The 21,559-nt window shown below is 39.4% G+C and overlaps 3 protein-coding genes and 1 long non-coding RNA gene across 5 annotated transcripts; all 4 read right to left on the reverse strand.

Annotated features, from left to right (window-relative positions):
* Window positions 1-2,101: 2,101 nt before the first annotated feature.
* On the reverse strand, window positions 2,102-9,605 carry LOC126319962 (uncharacterized). The gene is made up of 4 exons (XM_049993683.1): window positions 9,436-9,605; window positions 8,361-9,255; window positions 2,354-2,581; window positions 2,102-2,183 (listed from the first exon to the last, which is right to left on the reverse strand). Exons 1-4 carry the CDS (start codon window positions 9,518-9,520, stop codon window positions 2,102-2,104), a joined length of 1,290 nt encoding a protein of 429 aa, XP_049849640.1. The 5' UTR covers window positions 9,521-9,605.
* Window positions 9,606-9,924: 319 nt separating this feature from the next.
* LOC126319987 (nucleolar protein 10-like) lies at window positions 9,925-12,953 on the reverse strand. 2 transcript variants are annotated; one of them, XR_007557785.1, is made up of 3 exons: window positions 12,799-12,953; window positions 10,513-12,580; window positions 9,925-10,412 (listed from the first exon to the last, which is right to left on the reverse strand). XR_007557785.1 is itself a non-coding variant. In XM_049993723.1 (2 exons), the coding sequence occupies exons 1-2, from the start codon at window positions 12,905-12,907 to the stop codon at window positions 10,755-10,757; spliced, it is 1,935 nt and encodes a 644-aa protein (XP_049849680.1). In that variant the 5' UTR covers window positions 12,908-12,953; the 3' UTR covers window positions 9,925-10,754. The 2 variants fall into 2 exon arrangements, 1 of the variants encoding a protein (XP_049849680.1); XM_049993723.1 differs by having other exon boundaries at window positions 9,925-12,580.
* Window positions 12,954-13,387: 434 nt separating this feature from the next.
* LOC126319979 (uncharacterized) lies at window positions 13,388-15,663 on the reverse strand. The gene is made up of 5 exons (XR_007557783.1): window positions 15,373-15,663; window positions 15,044-15,248; window positions 14,099-14,768; window positions 13,808-13,978; window positions 13,388-13,583 (listed from the first exon to the last, which is right to left on the reverse strand). It is a non-coding gene; the product is annotated as an uncharacterized LOC126319979 (long non-coding RNA).
* Window positions 15,664-15,725: 62 nt separating this feature from the next.
* Window positions 15,726-19,186, reverse strand: LOC126319981 (uncharacterized). Its single transcript, XM_049993715.1, has 3 exons — window positions 19,060-19,186; window positions 18,403-18,704; window positions 15,726-18,211 (listed from the first exon to the last, which is right to left on the reverse strand). Exons 1-3 carry the CDS (start codon window positions 19,163-19,165, stop codon window positions 16,811-16,813), a joined length of 1,809 nt encoding a protein of 602 aa, XP_049849672.1. The 5' UTR covers window positions 19,166-19,186; the 3' UTR covers window positions 15,726-16,810.
* Between the last annotated feature and the right edge of the window lie 2,373 nt (window positions 19,187-21,559).

Here is a 21,559-nt window from a genome sequence, read left to right on the forward strand (position 1 = left end):
CGCTACTCTCGTCGTCAAGTCTATCATGCCTATCAGTGGCTTCACTGTCACCCCCACCAAGCCCTTTCCTATTCCCTTCATCAAACCTGGTCTCCCCTCCTTCTCCAGACCCTTCTTAGGATGATTTAAAAAACCCTTCAACCCTCGGCTTATCCCGTTCGCCAACTCTTCAGCGCCATACTTCAATCCATCCCCCACATGACTCGCCCTCCTAGCCCTCCTAGTCCCGCGCTCCCTCTGATAAGCCTTGTCCATGCACACTGTTGTTCCAATATCTCCCACATTGCCTACCAACTCTCTGGTCGTGTTAAGCGTCCCTTCAATCACATTCCTTATCAGCGTACTCGTCCCCCTCACCAACCCCTCTCCGAACTTAGTCGGACTCTGCGTCAACCCCTCGACCGGCTCCTGAATAAGCTTAGACACTCCTATCTCCAAATTGTGAACCAGAGATAACGGACTCCCCAAATAATTGCTACTTCCAATCACCTGTATCACCTGCCTCAACAACAACTGGATGTAATGGTTTATAATTCGATCCCTAACCTCGTACAGCGAACCCGACATCTGCGTCAACTGCAAGTCCGACAAATTCAAACGAGCATTATTCAGCCCAGATAAATACGGACCGTACTTCGTGAGCAGCTCCACCGATAAATTATTAGTAAAACCCAACGACGAATTCTTCACGAACGAAATCTGCAAATACATCGGATTCAGGTGTAAAGTCTCAAAGTAACACCTCCGGTCCATCGCCCTTGAATTAAACGATGGAATCGATATGCCCTCTCCCCTAACCAAATTCTCTTTCGCCTTAGACGACCTCTTCGTCATCATATAGCCAAACAGCGAACTGCACCATTCCAACAAACACTGTAAAAAGGTCGCATCCATGCTCAGCTCCATTTTCTGAACCTTGACATCAAAGTACTTGTAGTATTCAATCGACCCAAACCGCATGTCCTTTGCAATCGCTATGCGAACGAACGGCTCACCCACCGCTTGGTCAGGCGAATGAAGAAGCACGGGACACGACGTAATGTACAACGCATTGTCAATCTGCATCTGCTCAACTTTGATTTCTAAACTTCTCTCTACAGACGATATCGCCATGGTCATTTCCACTTTCTTAAACGTTACATATAATAATTCCTGAGGCATGTCGTCAGAGACAGACACGCCAAACCCACTAAACATGAACTTCAAAACGCTCTTGTTCCTAACCAGATTACTCCTTTCATCACTCTTCTTCTTGTCGCCAACGTATTCAAATATCAGATACTTTACGTGCCCACGTATGCGAACCTTAGCACGTACCGTGCATTCGTCAGTAGCAATGAAAAAATCAGTCTGTGGCCTGTTTAACTTAACCTTGCACCACCTTTTTCGAGCATCTGTTGTGTGAATCCACACGCTTTGTCGATCTGACTGAAGATTCACAAGACTAAACGCACGGACAGATCTAGGCATTATGATACTCGGCCTAAGTGTAATCAACCTCAACTTCTCGAATATTCCGAGCTGACCAAGTTTCGTTTTTCTCAAGCCAATGTCTTCAAAATTTTCACAATCCGATAAGGATTCCAACTTCGAATCGGAAGTAGCATTCAAATATTCGGCCTTATCCCTTTCAAGTTTACTGGCCTTATAACTAGTCAATGCCTTGAACTTCTTTCTGTGCCCGCGTTTCTTGCCATATTCATCAAAAGCCTCTTCTGTAATCGAAAGCTCCACATCGGTATGATTTTCTATAACATAGAAGTTACTCCTAGGTTCTGTTTCCAATCGAATGAATGTCACATATTGTCTAGATAAGCTGATATACAAACCCATGTGCATTTCTTCTGTGTTGCGGTCGTAGTATCGATCGAACTTATTCTCGACGTAATGACTCCACCGATAGAAATTCAAAGAAAATCGGCCGAGTATCGCAGGAGATACAGGTGGCGTGAACCAATTGACGTCTTCCGCATCGTGAAACAAAATGAGCTTTTCCTCTTCGAAATTAGCCCAATGGTAAGGAATACGCTGCTTCGGTGCTATTCTTAGGCAAGAACGCGAATCGATCGTTTCTGACAGCTGATAACATATCAACGCTCTTTCAGTGTTGTTCATCAGCATGAAATAAGGCATTATCTGAACTATCGAAGTACGCCAAAATTCCAAAGGTGCCGGATTGCTGACTATGAAAAAACAATACTGGCGTCCAGAAACAACGTCGTTAATGAATAAAGCTCCACGATCCGCAAACAATATTTTGAACGGATCACTCCAACTGGAATTTTCCAGAGCTACAGATAAAGCCTTTTCTCCAAACAAAAAATATGGCGAATCATGTGCCAACCTCGCCAACCTCATATCGTCTTCCTTGCTGGATTGGGAGTCTATTTGACCCTCAGAAGATTCCGCAGCTTTTTTGTTCGGGGGCGAAGTGTACCACTTGTTTTGATCCATGTCATTCAGAGGACAATCTACATCAACTCGAAGGTTCTTGGACAACATGTAGTCCACTGCTTTCCTAGTATTGATCCCCATCGCTTGGCTCTGTCCCCCGGCAAGCTTTGAACCTTTGGCTTGACCCCTGTAAAACAAATTCAACCCAGTGCTGTTAACAATCCAGTAATCGGAAAAAATTCTAAGATGGTAACGGTGTGTCTGAGTTAAGGAAATGTCTAAGGACAAAAACAAGGCGCATTTATCGTCGTCTAAGAGCCTTAATTTGATAGCAGACGTGTCAGTTTTTGTATTGGCTCGCAGCTGAAAAATCGGAATTGCCGGACTCCAATCGAACCCAGTCAATTTAATACCAATAGCAAGTTTTTCGTTAAAACATGGTAGAATATGAAACTCTCTTGTTTCTGTTGACGAAATGACAAAAACAGAAGACGAACTCCACATTTTGTCCAACTTGAAAAAGCAAAATTCAAAAGGGATCAAGAGCAAATTTTCCACAGAGATTACTGGCTCAATTATCAGCAAACGGTCAAACCCTCCAGCCTGAATTTCCAATTTTAAACTAGCATACCATCTTTCGAGACCTTCATTTGTGTTCTTTTGGCATTCGATATGCTGATGAATCTTATCGCTGGCAATGCAAATGATACAGGACCACTCCTCGTACCCAACTGGACGAACTTTTAACGCGCCTTGAGCTTGATCAATCGACATTGAAAAATAGCTGGTTTTTTTGCAAACTAAAATCTCCTCCTTATTTGTCATAATCTCGAGATCTGTCTCTGTGTTGTTGAAAAGTTTACAACCGCCCCTCAAGATCACGATATGAGATCTGTTTTCCGACGTAATATCTGAGATTATATACAAATCTTGTTTCTCATTAGCAAATGGCACGACAAATGTACCTTTTCGATCAATATTAATCGAAAAATCCGACTTGAAATCCTCGATTGAAACTTTTATCGAATATTCTGAGCCACGATTAAATTGAGCGGCGCGCGATACTCTCTTTGAAATAATCCAGCATCTTTTATCATTGTCCAGATTTATTTTTTGGATAGCCTTCCTGTTTTTTATACCAATAACTTTTATCTTTTTTCCCGTACAGTTTCTAATTAAAAAAGGTTTCAGCATCTTCTCCTTATTCCATTTACTTTGCTTGTATTGCGACGCTTCTAACATATCCATAAGCCTTCTAAGCAAATATTGATTGATACTGATGTTAAAGTCTTGATCTGATTTAAATTCACTTGTGATTCCATCTTTGTTTTGCTTGATGTTGACTAAAAAGTCCCAGGGCTCAGCAATCGATTCCCATCCTCCGAGTTGATCGTTATAAAATGAAACTTCTAACCGAACAGTAGAAAAAACCCCAGAAATATATCTCTGGCTTTTTAAACTACCTTTTACACCCCCGATGTCTATTTTTAAAATGGGCAAACATGCGCTTCTTTGTCTCGCATCGACCAGATTTAAAGTAACGTGCCTGACATGTAATTTGAGTCTGAACAATGATTTGCTGCTATCCATGTCTTGAACGGGATGCTCATGCCCCAAAGCGTACAAGATGTCTTCACTTGCGCTCGGTCTGCTATTTTCTAGTGTATTGAACATATCCGAGAAGAGGGACACGATGGCAGGTTCAAACGAGCGGCATATTTTTTCTCCGGATGCTATGTCGCGAGGTGAACAGTTAAATTGTACTGTGTTTACATGTATCTTACAAGATCTATTGCCATTAGAGAATTCATAACTTAGTTTGATATAAGTTGGCTTTGATAACTCTGATTGCTTGACAATTTTCGACTTACACAAATCAAATGCACCTCTTGAGAAAACTATATTCAATATTTGAATATTAAGGAGACTCTCACACGTAACCTTCAGGTTGTATAGAACTTCGCTGCAGCTAAGGATGATGGACTTAAATATCGGAGACTGTTTGTATGCACCCAAGAAAAGATGAAAGACATGAATTTTTAAGATCAAATAACAGCATAGATGATCACTTGGGTCTGAAACCGTATCACAGTTCTCATAAACAAGTGTCAAATAATTTGCAATGTCATATTTTTGAGGAAAGATAGAGTAATAAAACTCTCTAAAATAGCTGACTATCATAAGAACGTTTTCCGGAATTATGCACATATTCAAATCATAAACATTCAACATATAAGATAGAACTTGTTCTCTTGACTTGTACGCAATTTCAACTGTCGCTTTCAATTCACCTTGAGAAGACAAAATCCAATTTAAATACTTTAAGTCCGTATTCGAGCCAAAAACGTCAAAATGGTCTATGGTAAGATTCAATGAAGCGTTGCAATTATTGTTGTAGATGAAAAGTGCATGACAATCTTTCATTTCTAGTTCTATGGAATCGACATAATCTGAACTTGACAAAAAAAACACGAATTGAAGTAAAACTAAGCGCCAGTTTAAATAACGCATAGGATGATTTTTCAATCAACGTAGCTTCTGAGCCTTGTATTTGATTTTTGTGAGATGATGCGGACGTTGAATCAGGTGATCTGACATCTTCTGGTTTACATCCTCTATCTTCCTCTACAAAGGTTTCTGAAAGGTTTCGATAAAAAATACCCAAAAATATTCTGATATGACGAGGACTACAATGTAAAACAGTTAGTTCAAAATTCAGGCTCAACTCAAAAAACGAAGGAATTTGGCGATTTAAACCGTTGTCTAGATTTTTGAGTGCCTTTAAGATTATTGTGTATTCTTGTTGGTCGATAACTATTATTTCTGGAAGTCTGTATGGCAGGTTGAGACGCAACTCTATCAGACCAAAACAAAGTTTTGTTTGACAAGCATCTTGGTTCGGTTGGCCGTTAAACAATAAGCTGTCGTTAGCTTTGAACTGGGAAGATTTAAGAACCAAAAACGTGTCTGATAAAGTCTTGATAGATGATGGAATGATGCATCTGAAATCCTCCACTAAAATAGAATATTCGATGCGTTTAAAGTGTGTGAGCAATCTGTATATATTCCAGCCAGTGTTAGATAAAATCGAGTTTTCCTGTTTATGTTGATCACTTGAACTGTCTCTATTCAAATTTTTAAACGAAGATTTGCTGTTTAAAGAGCTAATTACACTTTGTTTTATAGTTTTGTAGAAGATGTATATGCTCATCGGATAGTACTTACAAAGTAGAAATTTAATCCAGCGGACGTTAATGTTTACCGAAAGGCTACGTTCTCTTTCATTAAGTGAGATATAAATCATATCGGCATGTTCAGCCTGAGACCTTTTCCCCACAAAAATTTTGTCCCATTTTAGCGATTCAGAGTATCCGGTTGCTCCAAGAAGCTTGATTTTGTCAGCAGTTATCTTCTGAACTATAGAATCATTTCTGAGTAACTGAATAGATCCTGTGAGATTTTTGGTATTCACTTCAAAGAGTGGACATTTGGAAGTTGAAAACCCAATTACTGACCTTCGTACAGAGCAAGTTACGACAATAACAACATCTCGTGAATCCTCTGTCTTATTTTCAGCTGCTTCAAATTCACGAAAATGCAATGATTTTTTTTCTGTGGCTGTTTTATCTTGTATAGGACATGTTGGTAATAAATATTCAACGTCATTTTTCGGCCCTATAATTGAATCTGGCTGTTTAACCGACGTATCTAACTGACCACCATCGCCATGCAGAGCATCAGATTCCATTGATAGGCAGTTCACCGAAGACACTTGTAAGCCTTCATGATAAGAGTCCCGTCTTCTATCTAAGTGTCTAAATTTTGTCGAAGCACCATCGATGAACTCTGAAAAAAGATGGATAACTGCATGCTGCAAAAAGTTGATTTCAATCTCTTTGAAGTTAAAATTTATCTCGTTAGCAACGCCAGTATATATTTGCGAATTTTTTGAAATATACCTGACCCTGACACTGATAGAATCCGGATCACCTTCGCAAAGTAACAAGGGTTTTACAGAAGTCCTTTTATCGTCTTCTTTGAGTGAGCTACTGGATTCGGTTATAAAGTCTTTAACAATGATACGACCAACCCTCAGCTTAGAAACACAGAAAGTGTGTGTAAATCTATGGCTAGCGCCGATAGAAGAAACCTCCATGCTTGCAAGCTTTTTGCCTCTAACTCCTTCGTCGGATGTACTGCTAAGCAAGTCTATCGTTATTTTTTCGACAGAGAGTTCAAAATTCGCAAGAAAATTTATGCCAAGTTTGAATTCAGTTCCTACTGGAGTAAGTGCTATGTCTTTTTCAAAGTATGGTAGACGCATGCCTAATATAAATATTGAGCTCTGTTTCTGGTCATGTGCAATTCTTTCGGTCGAATGATTCGTATTTTCATTTTCTTGATTGTAGTTAGAAACCAAATTTATATTTGAAAGTTGCGAGCTGAAAATAGACAAAATATCGTAAATGCATTGAGGCGAGAAAAGAATTTTCAATTCCAGTAAACTTCCATGAACCTTTAAGTTCTCAAGACCACGCACTGGGACGACACGAATCCAGCAATTAATTGTGTATTCCAATTTACTGACAATACTGAATTCGCGAGACGTGCCATCTCTATTGGATAGGGATTTTTCTGTTTTTGCTATATGTTCAAGCATGTCGTTTCGATCAATCCTGTCATAGAACAACTTGACGTAGGCCTCAGACGCGATAATACAAAAACTAAAGTACATATCACTAGTAGATTCGGCTGTTTGGTCAGCTTTTTGAGCAGAGGATACGGTGATTTTACCTATATTAGCCAGTAGAATAGGAGCCTTATCTGAGCAAGACGATTTTTCCTTTATCACGAAACTTAAGCTTGAAATAAGAAAGTCAACGTCGACTTTTTTTTTTTTTACTGCCGCATAAGTCGTCCCCTTGTTGTATAAATGTTCGTCAGACGCACATATTATATTCTTATTATGCGAGTTGTGCTTGGCATTTACTCCAAAAAATTCTATCAACGTCGACATGAATTTACAATCAATGTTGACATACAGAGGAAGGATACGTGAAAAAATAGCTATATCGATGTTTTCAACACAAACGGAGCTTGTGCGTATCTTAGCTTGAAAAAAGCAGTGGTCGTTTGACGAGTAGGCATGGTTTGAGTCAGCACTAGTTTGGGCCTGGACGAATTCCATTGGAGTTTCAGTTAATGTAATGTATTCAACTGCGTTAATTGTGTCAATTGAAGTTGAGTATTCACTAAAGGCCTCTCCACCCACGTATGAACTATCCATACACCCAAGCTTTATTGAAGCAATGATAGAATTTTCGCTCAATTGGAAATTGGTTTGTCGGGTACAATTGAAAAATTTATATGAAACGTATTCAGAAGGATAAATCCTCGACGAATCTGTTGAACTATCTAAAACTAGAGTTGAACGCTCGATTGTTCTTGTAACTTCCAGCGTATCGAATGAGTACAATTTCTTTAGACAACATAAGATAAAATCATCTACTACAGGCGTCATCCAGACAACTAGGCACAACATAGTCGTCATTAGGTAAACGAAAAATTTATAGTAGATCAAAGCAGATTCAATTGCTATTATGATTCCAAGTTTTAGACATCTAGTGTAAGTTCTAAATTTCAGCCTATTCACTTTGCGATTGGAAGGGCTTATCTTCAAGGACACGTTAGCTACTTTTCGATAGCTCACAATTTGCTCAAAACTTAATTTTTCTTCTAACTGTATTAGTCTTTTCCTTTCATGACTTGTTATTGCCTTACAAATTTTCTGTCTATACAGTTCAATATAAGTCTTTCTGATTTCCAGAGCTGCTTTTATCCGGCAAAATAACTTTAATCTGTCATATTTTTGTCTAATTAGGCATTCTGTAGCACAAGGCCACCAAGCAGTGGGATTTTCCCTAATATAGGACTTTAGAAGTGAAAATTTAGCTTTTTTCAAATACTTCAAATGTGTATAAATAGCATCTAAAAAAAGCCGATACTGTCCTTTATTTAGTGAAACATCAATAGTGTCTACTGAATTCTCTACACGTATCTTTGGAGTATTGATGTCGAAACCACGATGAATGTGCACCTTTGCTTCAATTGAGGAAATTTTCAAAATATGCTCAGCCATTTCACAATCAATATTCATGTCTGAATTCTGGAACTGCTCAATTTTCTTCAATTCTGTTTTACCATTTGAAATATTGCGCGCTTTGTTGGCATTTATACTCAAATATAAGTCGCTGATGTTGATTTTTCTAAAGTTGTTGATGTCGTAATGATTTACAAACGCTTTTACCCAGTTTTTGTCTGTTGTTTCAATACCCATTGAAAAAACCAAACATATTAAACAGTGTTCTCTCTTAGACGTCTCAGACAACACTTCATAATTTGTGCAAATGCGCTCGACCTTAAAGACCATGTTATCCACCACATTCCAAATCAACTTTAAGATAAACCCCATTTTAGGAGCAGACAAGAGCATGTTTTTTTTGACTTGATTGACTGCATCTGCATCTACTTCAGGTGTCAGACCTGGGCAGTCTAATTTCAAGAGAGAGGCGATCGTGACTAAAATTACTTTGAGATTTTGAAACATCTTTTCTTGATCTCTAAAGGTTTCTAGGCTGTCTTTAAAAAGTAGATTAACACAAACTTCTTTGACACTTATCTGAATAGGCTCCTTCAAAACTTTTGTAATACTAGGAAAAGATAGACAGAATTTGGTTACATATATATTTTGAACTTGTATTGGACTTTGATATTTATGAAAAGCCTCGCCTCTTAGTTGAAGATAAGGAATCATTATTTGTTTCATGCTAAAATTAATTTGCTCGAAAGAGATATCTGATTCTTGATCAACATAATTTTTAGCAAAATAGTTATAATAATCGTTAGGAATTCTACGTTCAAATTTCTAAAAAATGTCTATATCCACAATATGTCAGGTAAACCAAATATTGTAGAAGATACACTGGTAAAAACTAAACTAAAAATAATGCAATACGTGGCAGTTGTAATCTTAGATCGTACTCTTCAGGCAGATATCAAATATGATACTTGCTATCCAGCAAAATATATTTTTAATAATAAAACATAAAAACATGTTGAAAAGCATAGAACATTGTAGGTAATACGATTTGATAGAAAAGTATTCTGTTAACTAGGGCTAATAGTTGGTTTAAGTTTGAACCCACCATACCACACTGAGCTTAATGCATTTCTATTAAAAAAATAGTAGAAAACAGTTCTTGATTTTTTAGGTATTTGTGTAATTAGTAAGAAACTGTAAAAACTTTTAGACTGAACAAATAGACAAAACTAAATATCTGCTCTTAAACATACCAGATGAAAATGCGCAGTCAAATACGTCTTCTGTACGGAAATTAACCTGATTTTAAGCTATACCTATCTAGACTAAAATTCAATAATTAAATTCTCTATATGCTGTCCCCGGTAAATTTGGCCACCTTTCATCGAGAATGCTTATTTTCCTGTTTCACAAGATAGAGTGTCCTGGACCTGAGCACCTGACGCAGCAATCACATCAGAACGTCCAAATATAGCTGAATAAATGTGCAGACATCTGATTGATGCAAGGAAACTTTATTAAATTTGGAATACAAACCATCTTTAATAGTATTCGTGTAATCTGAATTTTTTAGCAGCATAGTAAAAAAAAATTCGTTCAATTCTAACGTAACCTAGAATTTAAAGCACATTGAAATGTACGCATTTTGGTTCTTTCTAGGTGTGCTCTAACGTAATATGTATAGGATGATATTTTCATCAACGAGGTCCTACCTGATTTTGAAAAATCTAATACGGGAAGCTTTCTTGGATTAAAAAAACACAACCTACAATAAAGATATTATGGAAAAAGGAAAAACTGCTATACTTTAGCATTTTTTGCCACTTGCAATTTTTGTGCATTGAATTAATCACATATGGGCTTCGATACACGGTTCCGTATTAACGCGCTTGCTGTGAGCGAGATAAGCCAACCGAACCTTAAATAGCCGGAGAAGAAGGAAAGAGCATGTAAGCTGTTGAGAGTGAATATTCGTACTCGATATGCAAGGCGCTTGTTAATTATAGTTAATCACTTACCTGTGGTTCTATTCAAGCGCTAGTAAATGAGGGCGTTCACTTGAATTTGAATTAAGAAAAGCGATGGAGGATCCTTCTAATTTTTACATTGTAATATGAAAAAGAACAGAAAAAGTGTTATTGTGCCACAAGTTCGACAGGAATAAACTTTTTTTTCTCGAATTCTTTACTCTTCTTTTATATTCGGTTCAAAACTTGAGCAGCCATTCCAAATCTCATGTCGTCGAAATAGACTCATAACTTTAGTGAACCATTTTTCGTTTGCGTCGGTCAAGAGAAGTGGCTTGTTTCAGTTGTTTAAGTTTTTTTTTTTTTGGTTCTGATGTGAAGCTCATAACCATAGGCTCCATGGGTACCTCGCGGTGATTCTCCAAATCTCCATGTTTGGCCTCGTCAAAGCAAAGCCTCTTTTCGAAGGAAGTGTGAATTCGATTGGCCTGTCCTCGAATAAGAGACTGAGGCGCCAAAAAATTATCTTCGGTGACTTCCAGAAGTCGAGGAGCATTTGCAGAAGAGGGTAAATCGCATTTTGAATGATGAGAAATATATTCTTTATGAGACGCTTTAGATCCAAAGTCTGGGTAAAAAAAGTCCTTGTTCCATTCAAAAATATCATCTGTAGGCTGTGAGGAATTAGATGGAAGACTAGCTTGACTGTAAGAACCAGACAGGGGAGATTCTGCGTTACGTTCATCAAATGAAAAAGTAGAAGATTTAGGGTGTGAAGCAAGAAATGCTCGGTTTTTTGAATTGACCTGAGATTCTTTAAGAGGAACGGCTAATTCTGGAGAAGTGGTCTTCGAATTGGACAGATTTTTGACTTCAGAATTTTGTTGTGGGATAGTCAAGGAAACGCGTCCTGCACGTTTAGCTTCCAAACGTTCTTGAACTTGTTTCTTCAAGTATTCTTCGTATTTGTCTGGCTTTGCAACTTGATATAGTTTAGAGTAAAGTTTAGCGTGAATGAAGTAACCATGCATATACCCTCGAAGATATGGCGTTCCAATTAGCTTTTCGATACCTAGACGTTCTAATTCTTCTCTAGTGACAAATTTGTAGTCCTGGTAGACATATTTTTGTTGATCTGGCTCTAATTCTTCTGTTATGTTTTCCAAGAACCTCGCCCATATTGGAGGTCTCCCAAGTTCTGGGACATAGTAGACATTCATCTTCGGACTTTCGCCAGCAATCAAAAGCATGCCGGTATCGTTGACAACAGAAGTATCATGAATGTCCCAACCTGGTTCGATGTTGAAAAAACTGGCGCCTGTATCTCGATGCCAGACCCTGACAATTTTCTTACAAGAGCTAACGACATTCTTGGTGGTTTCGTGAAAATGAATGGATGTGATAGGGACATCAAATTGATGATCTTTGACGTGATAAGGGATATTTGATCGAATATCATATAGCAAGCAATGCCCCGTAGAAGTTCCGACCGCAAGCGTAAGCCCGTTTTCACTAAACTTGAGGGCAGTAATACCCGTGACAGACGGTTTAAAAAGGTAGTTATTAGAGAAAAATTTCTCAGAATTAATTTTCATTGATGCCAAGTGCGACCTATCTCTTGAATCCCAGCATTCGATGTTATAAAGTGAATCACCAGCTGCAAGTATCCCGAATGCCGGGTTGATGGTGCAAGACTGGATAGAATTCATACCTGTGGAAAAAGGCTTTAAGAATCGTCCCTGTTGGAGATTGAATCTGTATATGTCTGGGGACGTTCCCACGGCAAATAGGTCACACGACGCATACTGATAGGCCAAGTCCGAACAGAAGTTCGGCAGGCGTGTTTTGTAGTAAGTACCAAATTTTGCATGAAATTCCAAAATTCTATCTGCACGTAAAAAAGCCATTTTTGAAAAATCTGGGGACAAAACCTTAAATTGAACAATGTCGGCATCCATATGTCTTTTGAATTTTAGGCACAAATCTGAGGTACTAAAGACTTTAATCATAGGAGGATATACTCCTGCAGCCATAATGCATTGCCCATCTTCGCTCTGTTTGATTTTTGTAGCGGCCGTCGGAAATCCAAAATCTTGAATCAACTCAAGCTGATCCTTGTCTGTTCAGGCCAGCATATTAAAAAAAACAATTAGTCGATAACTATGGAACGTAGCAAAAAAAAAATACGAATATAGTAAAAAAATAGAGCAATTGGAGTTGAAGTAAGCTGTGGGCTAGATACTTCTTAACGTCTTCTAGTATATTTTTAATTCATATCACCCAACAATCTGTGAAAAAAAAGCAGCTTTATCTAGCTAGATGACAATTGACAATTACCCGATATCTTTAAAGGTTTTTCTTTTTTCCTTTCTAGGATCCACTGCGGAATAGACTTTCCAGCAGAAATATTGTAGATTTTGATGCCATTAGGATCCAAAATCTCCATTGGCAATAAATGAACAGTTGCTTCAAAACGAAGCACGTCCTTACAGCAGTATGAAATATTTTTAACTATTCATATACTTGATACCGTATTCCAGATAAAAAAAATTCTGCCAAATGTTTTTGAATTCCGCTTTTATATGTGACACCCCCATTGAGGCTCCGCTAGGCTTGCTTTTGAATCTAGGAATCTAGTTTTTTAGAACAGAAATAAGACATTAACTTTCGCAGAGCACGAAAAATGTTTTTGCTCCAAAAATCGTTTATGAGCCACTCAAACTGCGAAAAGCAGAGATGCAGGATTCATAGAAGAGTCGAGGGTCACGTTCAGGTTTGAAATACGAGGATAGCGGTATGCTGCGAGGATCAGGACTTGCATGTTCAATTCCCAATTCCCAATTTAAAAAGGTGTAAACAATTTGTGTGCATGATATCTGCCTGAAAGGTACAGCTGTTTAAAATTAATAATATAAAAAAACAAGAATTGTGTTTTAACAGGGCTTTAAAAAAAGTCGTTGCCTTCGTCTGTTTAAGGATGAACATCTATGCGCCACACGACAATAAATACGCCGCAAACTAATAAACAAAGTTCGCGAATGACGTAAACAGTAATGATCTCAGGCTTGGTTGTTTAAAACCCACTTGAGTCCTCACTTTTCAAATTCCAGTATTTTGAAAAACTGTAATTACAGTTGAATACGAATAGTTCGCGCAACACAAATGATTAAAGCGTTAGTTACTATAGAAAATGAGAGAAAAAATTTTTTTGAACAACGGAATCAATTCAGACCCGAAAGATGGTTAATGCATAATCATCGTGCTCTTTGAGACACTATATAAGGCAGATTAAAGGTCTCATCATAATAACATAGTTTTCATCCATTTCTTTAAAAAATCAGCGTACATTTCAATAAAACTCTTTGAAAAATATAAATTTCAGACGCCAATAAATGTGGAAATTACTACAATCTACCAAAGGGGGCCTGCTTTAATTGTGTAGGTCTTCATTTGTAATGAGGATAGCCGCTTGATCTAATTTTTTATAAAATGTTATAAATCGAGAATATCAAATTATCTAAAAAAAAAAGCAAAAAATAGTCAGTTTTAAAGGTCCTTCAAGATAAATTCTTGTCCCTTTTGAGCCTGAACATTTGGACGAAGTGTGATATTTGATACGGTGTTAAGTGCAACATACAGTTTTTTTACGAAATGTGAGGGGTCTGGAAAAGTTTAATTATTTTCGCCATCAACGATCACTTCTCGTCTCCATCGCCTCTTTTCCAAAGGACAGTGTATTATCTGCCATCCTTCTGGTCCAAAATTGTAAAAACCATGAGTAGACTTAAATAATTCAGAACAGATTGGTCATAGCTAAGAGTTATTTCTTAACGATGAAGATAGACAGTCCACTGATCTGTACGGCATTTTTGCAGATAGTGTGACAAGTGTGGCTTTTTCCAGTTCTGAACTAGCTCTCCGAGGTTTTGAAAGGTGGACATGCTTATGTAGATTCCCGCTGTTTTACTTTCTATTGGTTTTAGATGAATATGACCATTTGCTACAAGCAGGGCCAGCATTTACTCGATATGTCGAACCATTGTTTCTTTCCAAAAAAATCAGCTCCATGTTGTGTTGTGTAAGTGTTCTTTATCTGGCTCGACGTTTTGATTATCGCTTACGTTGAAGTTAATTCGGATATTGTCGATGATCACCTATAAACGATTCATGTATCAATCTAGAACGTTTCTCCCATAGCGTACGAGCTGTACTCTGACTCGAGTTAAGTTTGATTAGTTTATTGAATAGAGAAATGCCTCTGTAGAAGGATGTCATTTTTTTGCTCAGTATAGTTTTTCCTAAAGAGGCTAAAAAAAAAAGAAGGTCAGAATGAATTTATGCGAGATTATTATCTTCGCTATCGAGGCTTAGACTTTTCATTGTACAATTAAGACTGTAAAATGCCTCTACTTTTAGTAAAAAAAAAAAGAGCCAAAATTTTGGCATGTTCTGACCTTCTTCTGATATTATTCGAAGGAAACAATGAAAAAGCTTCCTTTTTTGATTCAACATTATGACCGTTATTTACTACTACATTCAAAACCTTTTTTCCTTTCCATTTTCCCTCCCATTCACTGCGTACATTGGTACTATCCAAAATTCCGTAAGAACCCAACGTGAGTTCTATTCGAACCAATACCATAGAGCAGCATGCTATCATAAAACTCGAGAGGTACGATTACTCACCTCCGAGCCGTATTTCGTATCTCTTTCGATCAATCCGGCCGACGTCGTTTATCACGATTTGTCGTCATAGCAAAAATGACACACACATCCATTTAGTAAATCTGAGGCAGATCAAGCCGAAAAGACAATCTATCGTCAGACCTAGGGACAGCACATCTTCTATTCAAAAGAGTCTATTTTTTTTTTCAATTCCGAAGTTTCCTAATTTTTTTAAATTATACATACGTCGATCTCTCAAACGAATCAGCACCCGGATCGAAGAAGTCCTCGGTAAGCATATCGTTAGCACCATTCCACTAAGAAAACAACTCAGTCATCTCTGGATCCTAATCCAGTGTAGACCAAAATTACCCTCTTTTGGTAGAGTTAGAAAAAAAAGCCAAACTGACTCGGTCCTCCTGGATATACAAAGCAATTTAAAATTTAATATTTCTATGCTGAAAGATATTCCAGAACCGCTTGAAGCAACTCGGTCCTGTTTGTGCAACTGTTCAGTGTAGAAGGCCAAAGTCAAATAAAATCTTATTTAAATTATTTTTTCCCGTCTCACCCACTCTTTACAAAAAAAAATTATGTTGTTTCAGAGGCTGCTTCAAGTTATTACACATTAGAACAAACTCGTTTCCTATTCAAATGTCTTGGATATCAGGACTGCTTCTTCTTGGAGATATAAGCCGACGCTTATTATCTCCGTTTCAACGATTTTTGAAGACGTCATTTCAATCGAAAATATTTTTTTTTCAAACCTGCAGTATCGCTTTATTCGGTGGCAAATGTGATGCCTAGTTCATTCCACCCTCTAATCGGAGAATATCTACATTAAGCTATACGTTATCTTCGAGATTAAATCCCCCTCAACGTCGTCCTTACCTGTTCTCTTGCTCCTATTTGACTCCAGCAATTACTCGCATCCTTCAGCCAATGTTTTATCAAGCTCCGTTGGCTCCCCATTGTCGATGCACTCCTTATCCCTATCAAAATGATTCACAAACATTGAACGCACTTCTGATGTCATTTGCTACGCATCCTCGACCCAATACCAAACCTGAAGGGTGAGAACCGCGAATCCGTGGCACTTAGATGCATGCGAAGAAATTTCGTCGTACCACCCCCTCGAGCCTCTAACGGTTGTTCGTTTTCTCAATAATAACCAAAAAAGTTTTTTGACATAAATCAATTCTCTCACACCTGCAATCATGCGGGGTTTTTGGTCTTTTTGGACAACTAGAACGATTTAGAAGTACGACAAAATCGAGAAACTGACTCAGATAAATGATGCCTCTCCTCACTCCTATGCTTGCAGCGCGTTACTGTGAACTTGCACGACCAAATAGTCAGAATTCGAAACCGTACAAAACCACAACCCGTGCGATTATTTCTGCACACATATTTTCCTTTTTGATGCACGGCTCCGGCTCTCTGACATTAGTAGCAAAAGACCGCAGGAGTTATTTGCGTCGCGCTCTCAAGCCGAGATGATCGCTTTATTCGAATTTGAAGGAACTGCAACCGAAAACAGAGCACATGCGTTTTCGCCAAACATTTCCTTGCTCTAAAAATATAGAACTTGTAAACAAGAAGGCACGGCTGACTTGCTTAAAACGGCTTTCCCTCGCTTCAAGAACGCGAAAAGCGCACTCTCTATTTCATAAGAGGTGATGCTTCAATCGTTTAAGTAGAAGTAGGTACCAGCTTCTCGCTGTTCTCTGTCTTTGATAGAGTCGTACTTGTTGATTCGCGGTCTGTAATTGGTCGGGTCCCTGCGTATAGTGATGGACATCAGAGACAGAAACTTGTTCATACCACTCAGTAAGGACTGTGGTGGATTGGCCTTGGCATGCAAAGACGGAGTTCCTTCATATACAATCACGCGATCTGCCAAATAAGTAGCCATGATAAAATCGTGTTCAACGACGAAGGCCGTTTTTTTACTGTGCAAAATAAAGCGCTTAATGACCTTCGACGCGACAATGCGCTGCTCAGAGTCCAAATAGGCCGATGGCTCATCAATTAGATAGATGTCAGCGGGACGACCGAGGCACAGGGCAAGAGCGACACGTTGTAACTCTCCGCCTGAAAGCACCTGAATTTGTTGATCCATTAATAGATCGAGTTTCAACGGCTTCATCACGTCCGCTTGGAACTGCGAATGCATATACATATCCGGAATTTTCTTGTGAAGAAGCTGTCGTACGCTACCATGAAACGTCGGGGATATTTTTTGAGGTTTATATGACACGTTAAGCTGTGGCACTTCAGAGCCCTCGTCAGAATCCAATGCTCCCGCCAACAAACGAATAAAAGTCGTTTTACCCATACCGTTTTCTCCCAAAAACACAATTATTTCAGAATCAGTAAATTCACCTGATTCAATCTCAAGAGTAAAATTGCCAAGGGCCTTCTTCATGTTGCCATAGCTATATCGCCGGTCTCGCTTGTCGTCCCTCTCGTAAACTTCCGCCATTTTGAACGTGAGCTCGAAGTCTCGAAAGCGCATGTTCTCCGAAGCCAAGAATCCTTCCAAAAAAATATTAATTCCCTCGCGAACGTTGAACGGCACCGATACGACGCCATACACCCCGGGCTGTCCATACAGGCAACACACAAAGTCAGACAGATAATCTAACACAGCTAGGTCATGTTCTACAACTATGACATAGTTCTGTCTAACCGTCTTAGACAAAATCCCACGAATAGCACGCGAAGCTTTCAGCCTCTGTCTTATATCCAAATAGGAAGAGGGCTCGTCAAATATATAAATATCCACGTCTTGTACCAATGCCACCGCAATGGCGAACCTCTGCAGTTCTCCGCCCGACAAAAATTCAATTTCTCGATCCAATATCGATGACAGGTCCAGTTCTTTGTATATAATCTCCTTCACCTGACGTTTATCCTTAGACGAAACGATGTTCCCAACTTTTCCTGACACTGCACGCGGAATGTGATCCACATATTGTGGCTTAATAATTGCAACTAAGTTGTCTTCCAGAATTCTCGTAAAATAATTCTGCAATTCGCTTCCTCGAAAATATGCCAAAATTTCTTTCCAATCAGGCGGGTCCTAAATACACACACAAGCCTGGTTGTCAAAAAAAGCGAAAGACGGATAGAAACATACGGCCTCTTGCTCAATTCGTGCAATTACGAAATGCCGAAGAAAAAGACTTCAAAAGGTAGGGTTTAAGAACGTTGTCCAATGGAGTCGTCACCTTTCTTCCTTTCTAAATCTCTCTGCTACTCGCTTCAACGTACATCGAACCTCCCGAGATTTGGCTTTTGTTTACCTGCCAACAATTTGAGAGCGGTAGATTTTCCGATACCATTGGTTCCAACCAGCCCAAGCACCTGGTTCGGCCTCGGAATTGGCAGGCGATGGAGCTTGAATTGATTTGGTCCGTATCTGTGTATGGTGTCCTTGGCCAGATTCTTCGGCAGATTGATAACCTCGATCGCATTAAAAGGGCATTTTTTCACACAAATTCCGCAGCCTATACACAATTTCTCTGATATCCAAGAAATCTTTGAAGTCGGCTCAACTTCTATACAAAGCTTTCCTGCAGCAAAAAAAGTTGATTATTGACTCGATATAAACCGAAGGAGCACATAGTCAAGCCGTTCGATTTGACACCCAATTAAGAGACGTTGCAAGACTGGACAGCACGTATAAACTGCCCTCATCCTTGTCTACTGTATCAAAAGAACATGGTCATCCCAATCAAACGCGAACGAAAAATTTTCCTTAGACAAAAATATCTTTCATGGACGCCTTTTGACATCCCGTGATACTGTCTCGTTTGAAAAAGCGGGTAAAGGCTTGCTCACGAAGCCACACTGTTTTTTTCGCGCATTGTGCCTTGTGCGACACACCTAGCATTGTTTTCGTTCATGAGGGACATACGCTTCACGCACCTATACGAACAACCGGACAGCTTCTTTTACACTCTTGTTTACATCTCTTGGGTCTGCACCTGTCACCCTTAACAATTGCAATACGCAAACTTGAGTCATCCGTCATTTAGAACAGAGACAGTCAACTAGCGTAACTTGGTTTTCAAAATCTGTTTATTTTTTTAAGTTTGGCCATTTATCTTTGTCGCTACTGATTTTGATACCCTCTCTGCGCTCTAACCCTACTTCCGATACCTTAACACAAAACGGTTAAAGTGCACTGAGACCAAGTCCCAAATGCCCTTTGGTATCACAAACGAAACGATGGCTCCATTCAGTATCGCTTCCTCCCTTTTATAGATACACCGGATTTCACTATCTATCTTTTCTAGCAATAGAGCTGATCACCTCCAAACGACGCTCAGAAACTCGACGCCTAACTACGTATTTTACTGCTCAATGCCTTCCTTAGCTTAAAATTTAAGGAACTTCGACGCTGTCGATAGTGCTCTAAGAACAAGGGATATTCAGAATTTTGTGAAACTGTATCCGAAAACGGTAGACTATTTTGGCCTTGTTCCAATTTCATTAAAAATTAAATAGCCATTCTATTGTTTCACGTATAATTGGAACTAAGTGCGCATTTTCTCTCTGCTTTATACTTTTTTACACATCTATAGTAGCTTTGCAATAAATTACTTTCGACAAGTTTGACCGACTCGTATTGATCAAAGTCTATAGGATACGTGCGCTAGTACAAAAAAATATTTCGGTACTCAGAACTACGATCAGGAAGTGCTCATAGGCAATTATCAATGCTATTTCTTCGGTCCCTCTCTTCCATGAAAACTAAAAATCGCTGCGCCAGACCTTTGCGGGTTTCAATTGAATGACCGAGTATCGCTTTTTTTTTTAGCCTGGTTGCCTTCGCTTCTGAAAAGAGGAAAGCCCCAAAAAGCATTGCGCGCCATTTTGTTTGGTCAACTCGAACTAAAAATTTAGACACACACTCAGTCAGGTCAATTCGATAACTCGGACTTGAGTCAACCTATGTACAAATTGAGTATGATTCCCGTCTGTATGCGAAATTGACAACCTTCTTCGTAAGCATATATGTGTTTTTAGCTTTTTCATGTCTATGTGTATTCCTCCTGCTGCATCACCATGGTAAATAAATAGGCTACTGGGGGAATGCGGAAATACATCCCAAACTCTCGTATAACTAGCATCTGGCAATGCTTGCGAGGTTTGATAGCCAGAGTACTATGATAAAAAGTCCAATAGTCGGTTGCCCACAAATGTATGTATTGCTAAAACCTCCGGTTCCTTCACTTTTTAATACCACGTTTTTCTTCTTCTTCATGACCTTGTAACCTACGGCTAAGAACAGGCTTATAAGTAAAGCGTCTTAGACTGTGGAGCCATCGTCATAGTTGTGGAGGTTTCGAACGAAAACTGTATTCGAGGCCTTCGGTCTTTTTTACGACGGTGTCATGCTCCATGACGTCGTAGGAGTGTCGGGCAGTGTTAGCAGTAACCGAAGAAGCTCTGCACAATGCGTAGGCAACACTTTGAAGAAGTCCTCGCCTGATGGATCCCCAGACGAGGTCCTCAACGAAAATAAGTCTAGCTCAGATACTCGGAGTTGCGTCTGAAAAAAAAATGCGTTCGCTAAAATTCTCGCAGACATCAGCACTACGCCACCGGCCAATCTATCTTACATGACATGCTACCATGTCGACGTTCCAGACCTCTTTTTTGTCCATTTTGTTCAAGGCTGTGGTCTACTTTACTGAAAAAATACTGCTTTTGTCGCTCATTTCGCCGACGGGGAGAGCTTAATTGTGTCAGGAATCTGGTACAACATTTGACTGCAATGGATGGGTGTTCATCGCCCCTTGGCTCTCTATCATCGCGTCTGGCCTTCCCCGGATTATCACCTCCATTCTCTACAACCTTCTCTCTCTACAGTCACCTTCTCTCGGCGATCCTGTACGACTGGGTCAGTAAAAAACAATTCTAGCTGCGTACAGGTCTCCACCGGGCGGACTTGACAGGAAAGGCTTACTTCCTGTCCTGGATGACCTGTATTTTCGTCGCGTTCTTTGGCCTCGTCCTTGACGATATGCGCCGCCGGCGTGGTCTCGACGTTTGAGGCATTCTGCAACATGAATTTCCTCATCTTGCATTATCTGTTTCGCGCTCAGTTTTTCTGTGGGGTGCCTCTCGCGCTGTTCGTGCTCACATTCTGCCACATTGCAAATCAAAGCTTTGAAGACGAGCTACGTGGCCATCATGCTCGGCGTGTTCTTGCAGCTCCTCCTCGCCATCGACAACGATGTCATCGCAAGGCTTGTCAAAACACCTTCCTACTTGGTGACCGTGAGCATTCGCGCGCTTTTCGGCGTATCTTCCTGCAGCGCTGCTGCGCATATCTGCGACGTCGTCGCGGTGCTCATCACTTCTTCCTCTAATGCGACGTTCATCGGACTGGCTTTCTTCTCCTTCACCAAAGAATACG

This window comes from Schistocerca gregaria, unplaced genomic scaffold, assembly GCF_023897955.1.
Source record: "Schistocerca gregaria isolate iqSchGreg1 unplaced genomic scaffold, iqSchGreg1.2 ptg000691l, whole genome shotgun sequence".
Lineage (NCBI taxonomy): Eukaryota > Metazoa > Arthropoda > Insecta > Orthoptera > Acrididae > Schistocerca > Schistocerca gregaria.

What these genes read in the sequence shown, in the direction of transcription:
- LOC126319962 (XM_049993683.1), bottom strand. Translation starts at nt 9,520, where the DNA reads ATGCTTTTCAACATGTTTTTATGTTTTATTATTAAAAATATATTTTGC. An exon ending in ATTTGATATCTGCCTGAAGA is followed by an intron (nt 9,256 to 9,435) that starts GTACGATCTAAG and finishes ATGTTGATCAAG; the next exon opens with AATCAGATATCTCTTTCGAG. An exon ending in GCTATTTATACACATTTGAA is followed by an intron (nt 2,582 to 8,360) that starts GTATTTGAAAAA and finishes TTTGTTTTACAG; the next exon opens with GGGTCAAGCCAAAGGTTCAA.
- LOC126319987 (XM_049993723.1), bottom strand. Translation starts at nt 12,907, where the DNA reads ATGGAGATTTTGGATCCTAATGGCATCAAAATCTACAATATTTCTGCT. An exon ending in AAAACCTTTAAAGATATCGG is followed by an intron (nt 12,581 to 12,798) that starts GTAATTGTCAAT and finishes TGGCCTGAACAG; the next exon opens with ACAAGGATCAGCTTGAGTTG.
- LOC126319981 (XM_049993715.1), bottom strand. Translation starts at nt 19,165, where the DNA reads ATGACGGATGACTCAAGTTTGCGTATTGCAATTGTTAAGGGTGACAGG. An exon ending in CTGTCCGGTTGTTCGTATAG is followed by an intron (nt 18,705 to 19,059) that starts GTGCGTGAAGCG and finishes TTTTTGCTGCAG; the next exon opens with GAAAGCTTTGTATAGAAGTT. An exon ending in CAAATCTCGGGAGGTTCGAT is followed by an intron (nt 18,212 to 18,402) that starts GTACGTTGAAGC and finishes GTGTGTATTTAG; the next exon opens with GACCCGCCTGATTGGAAAGA.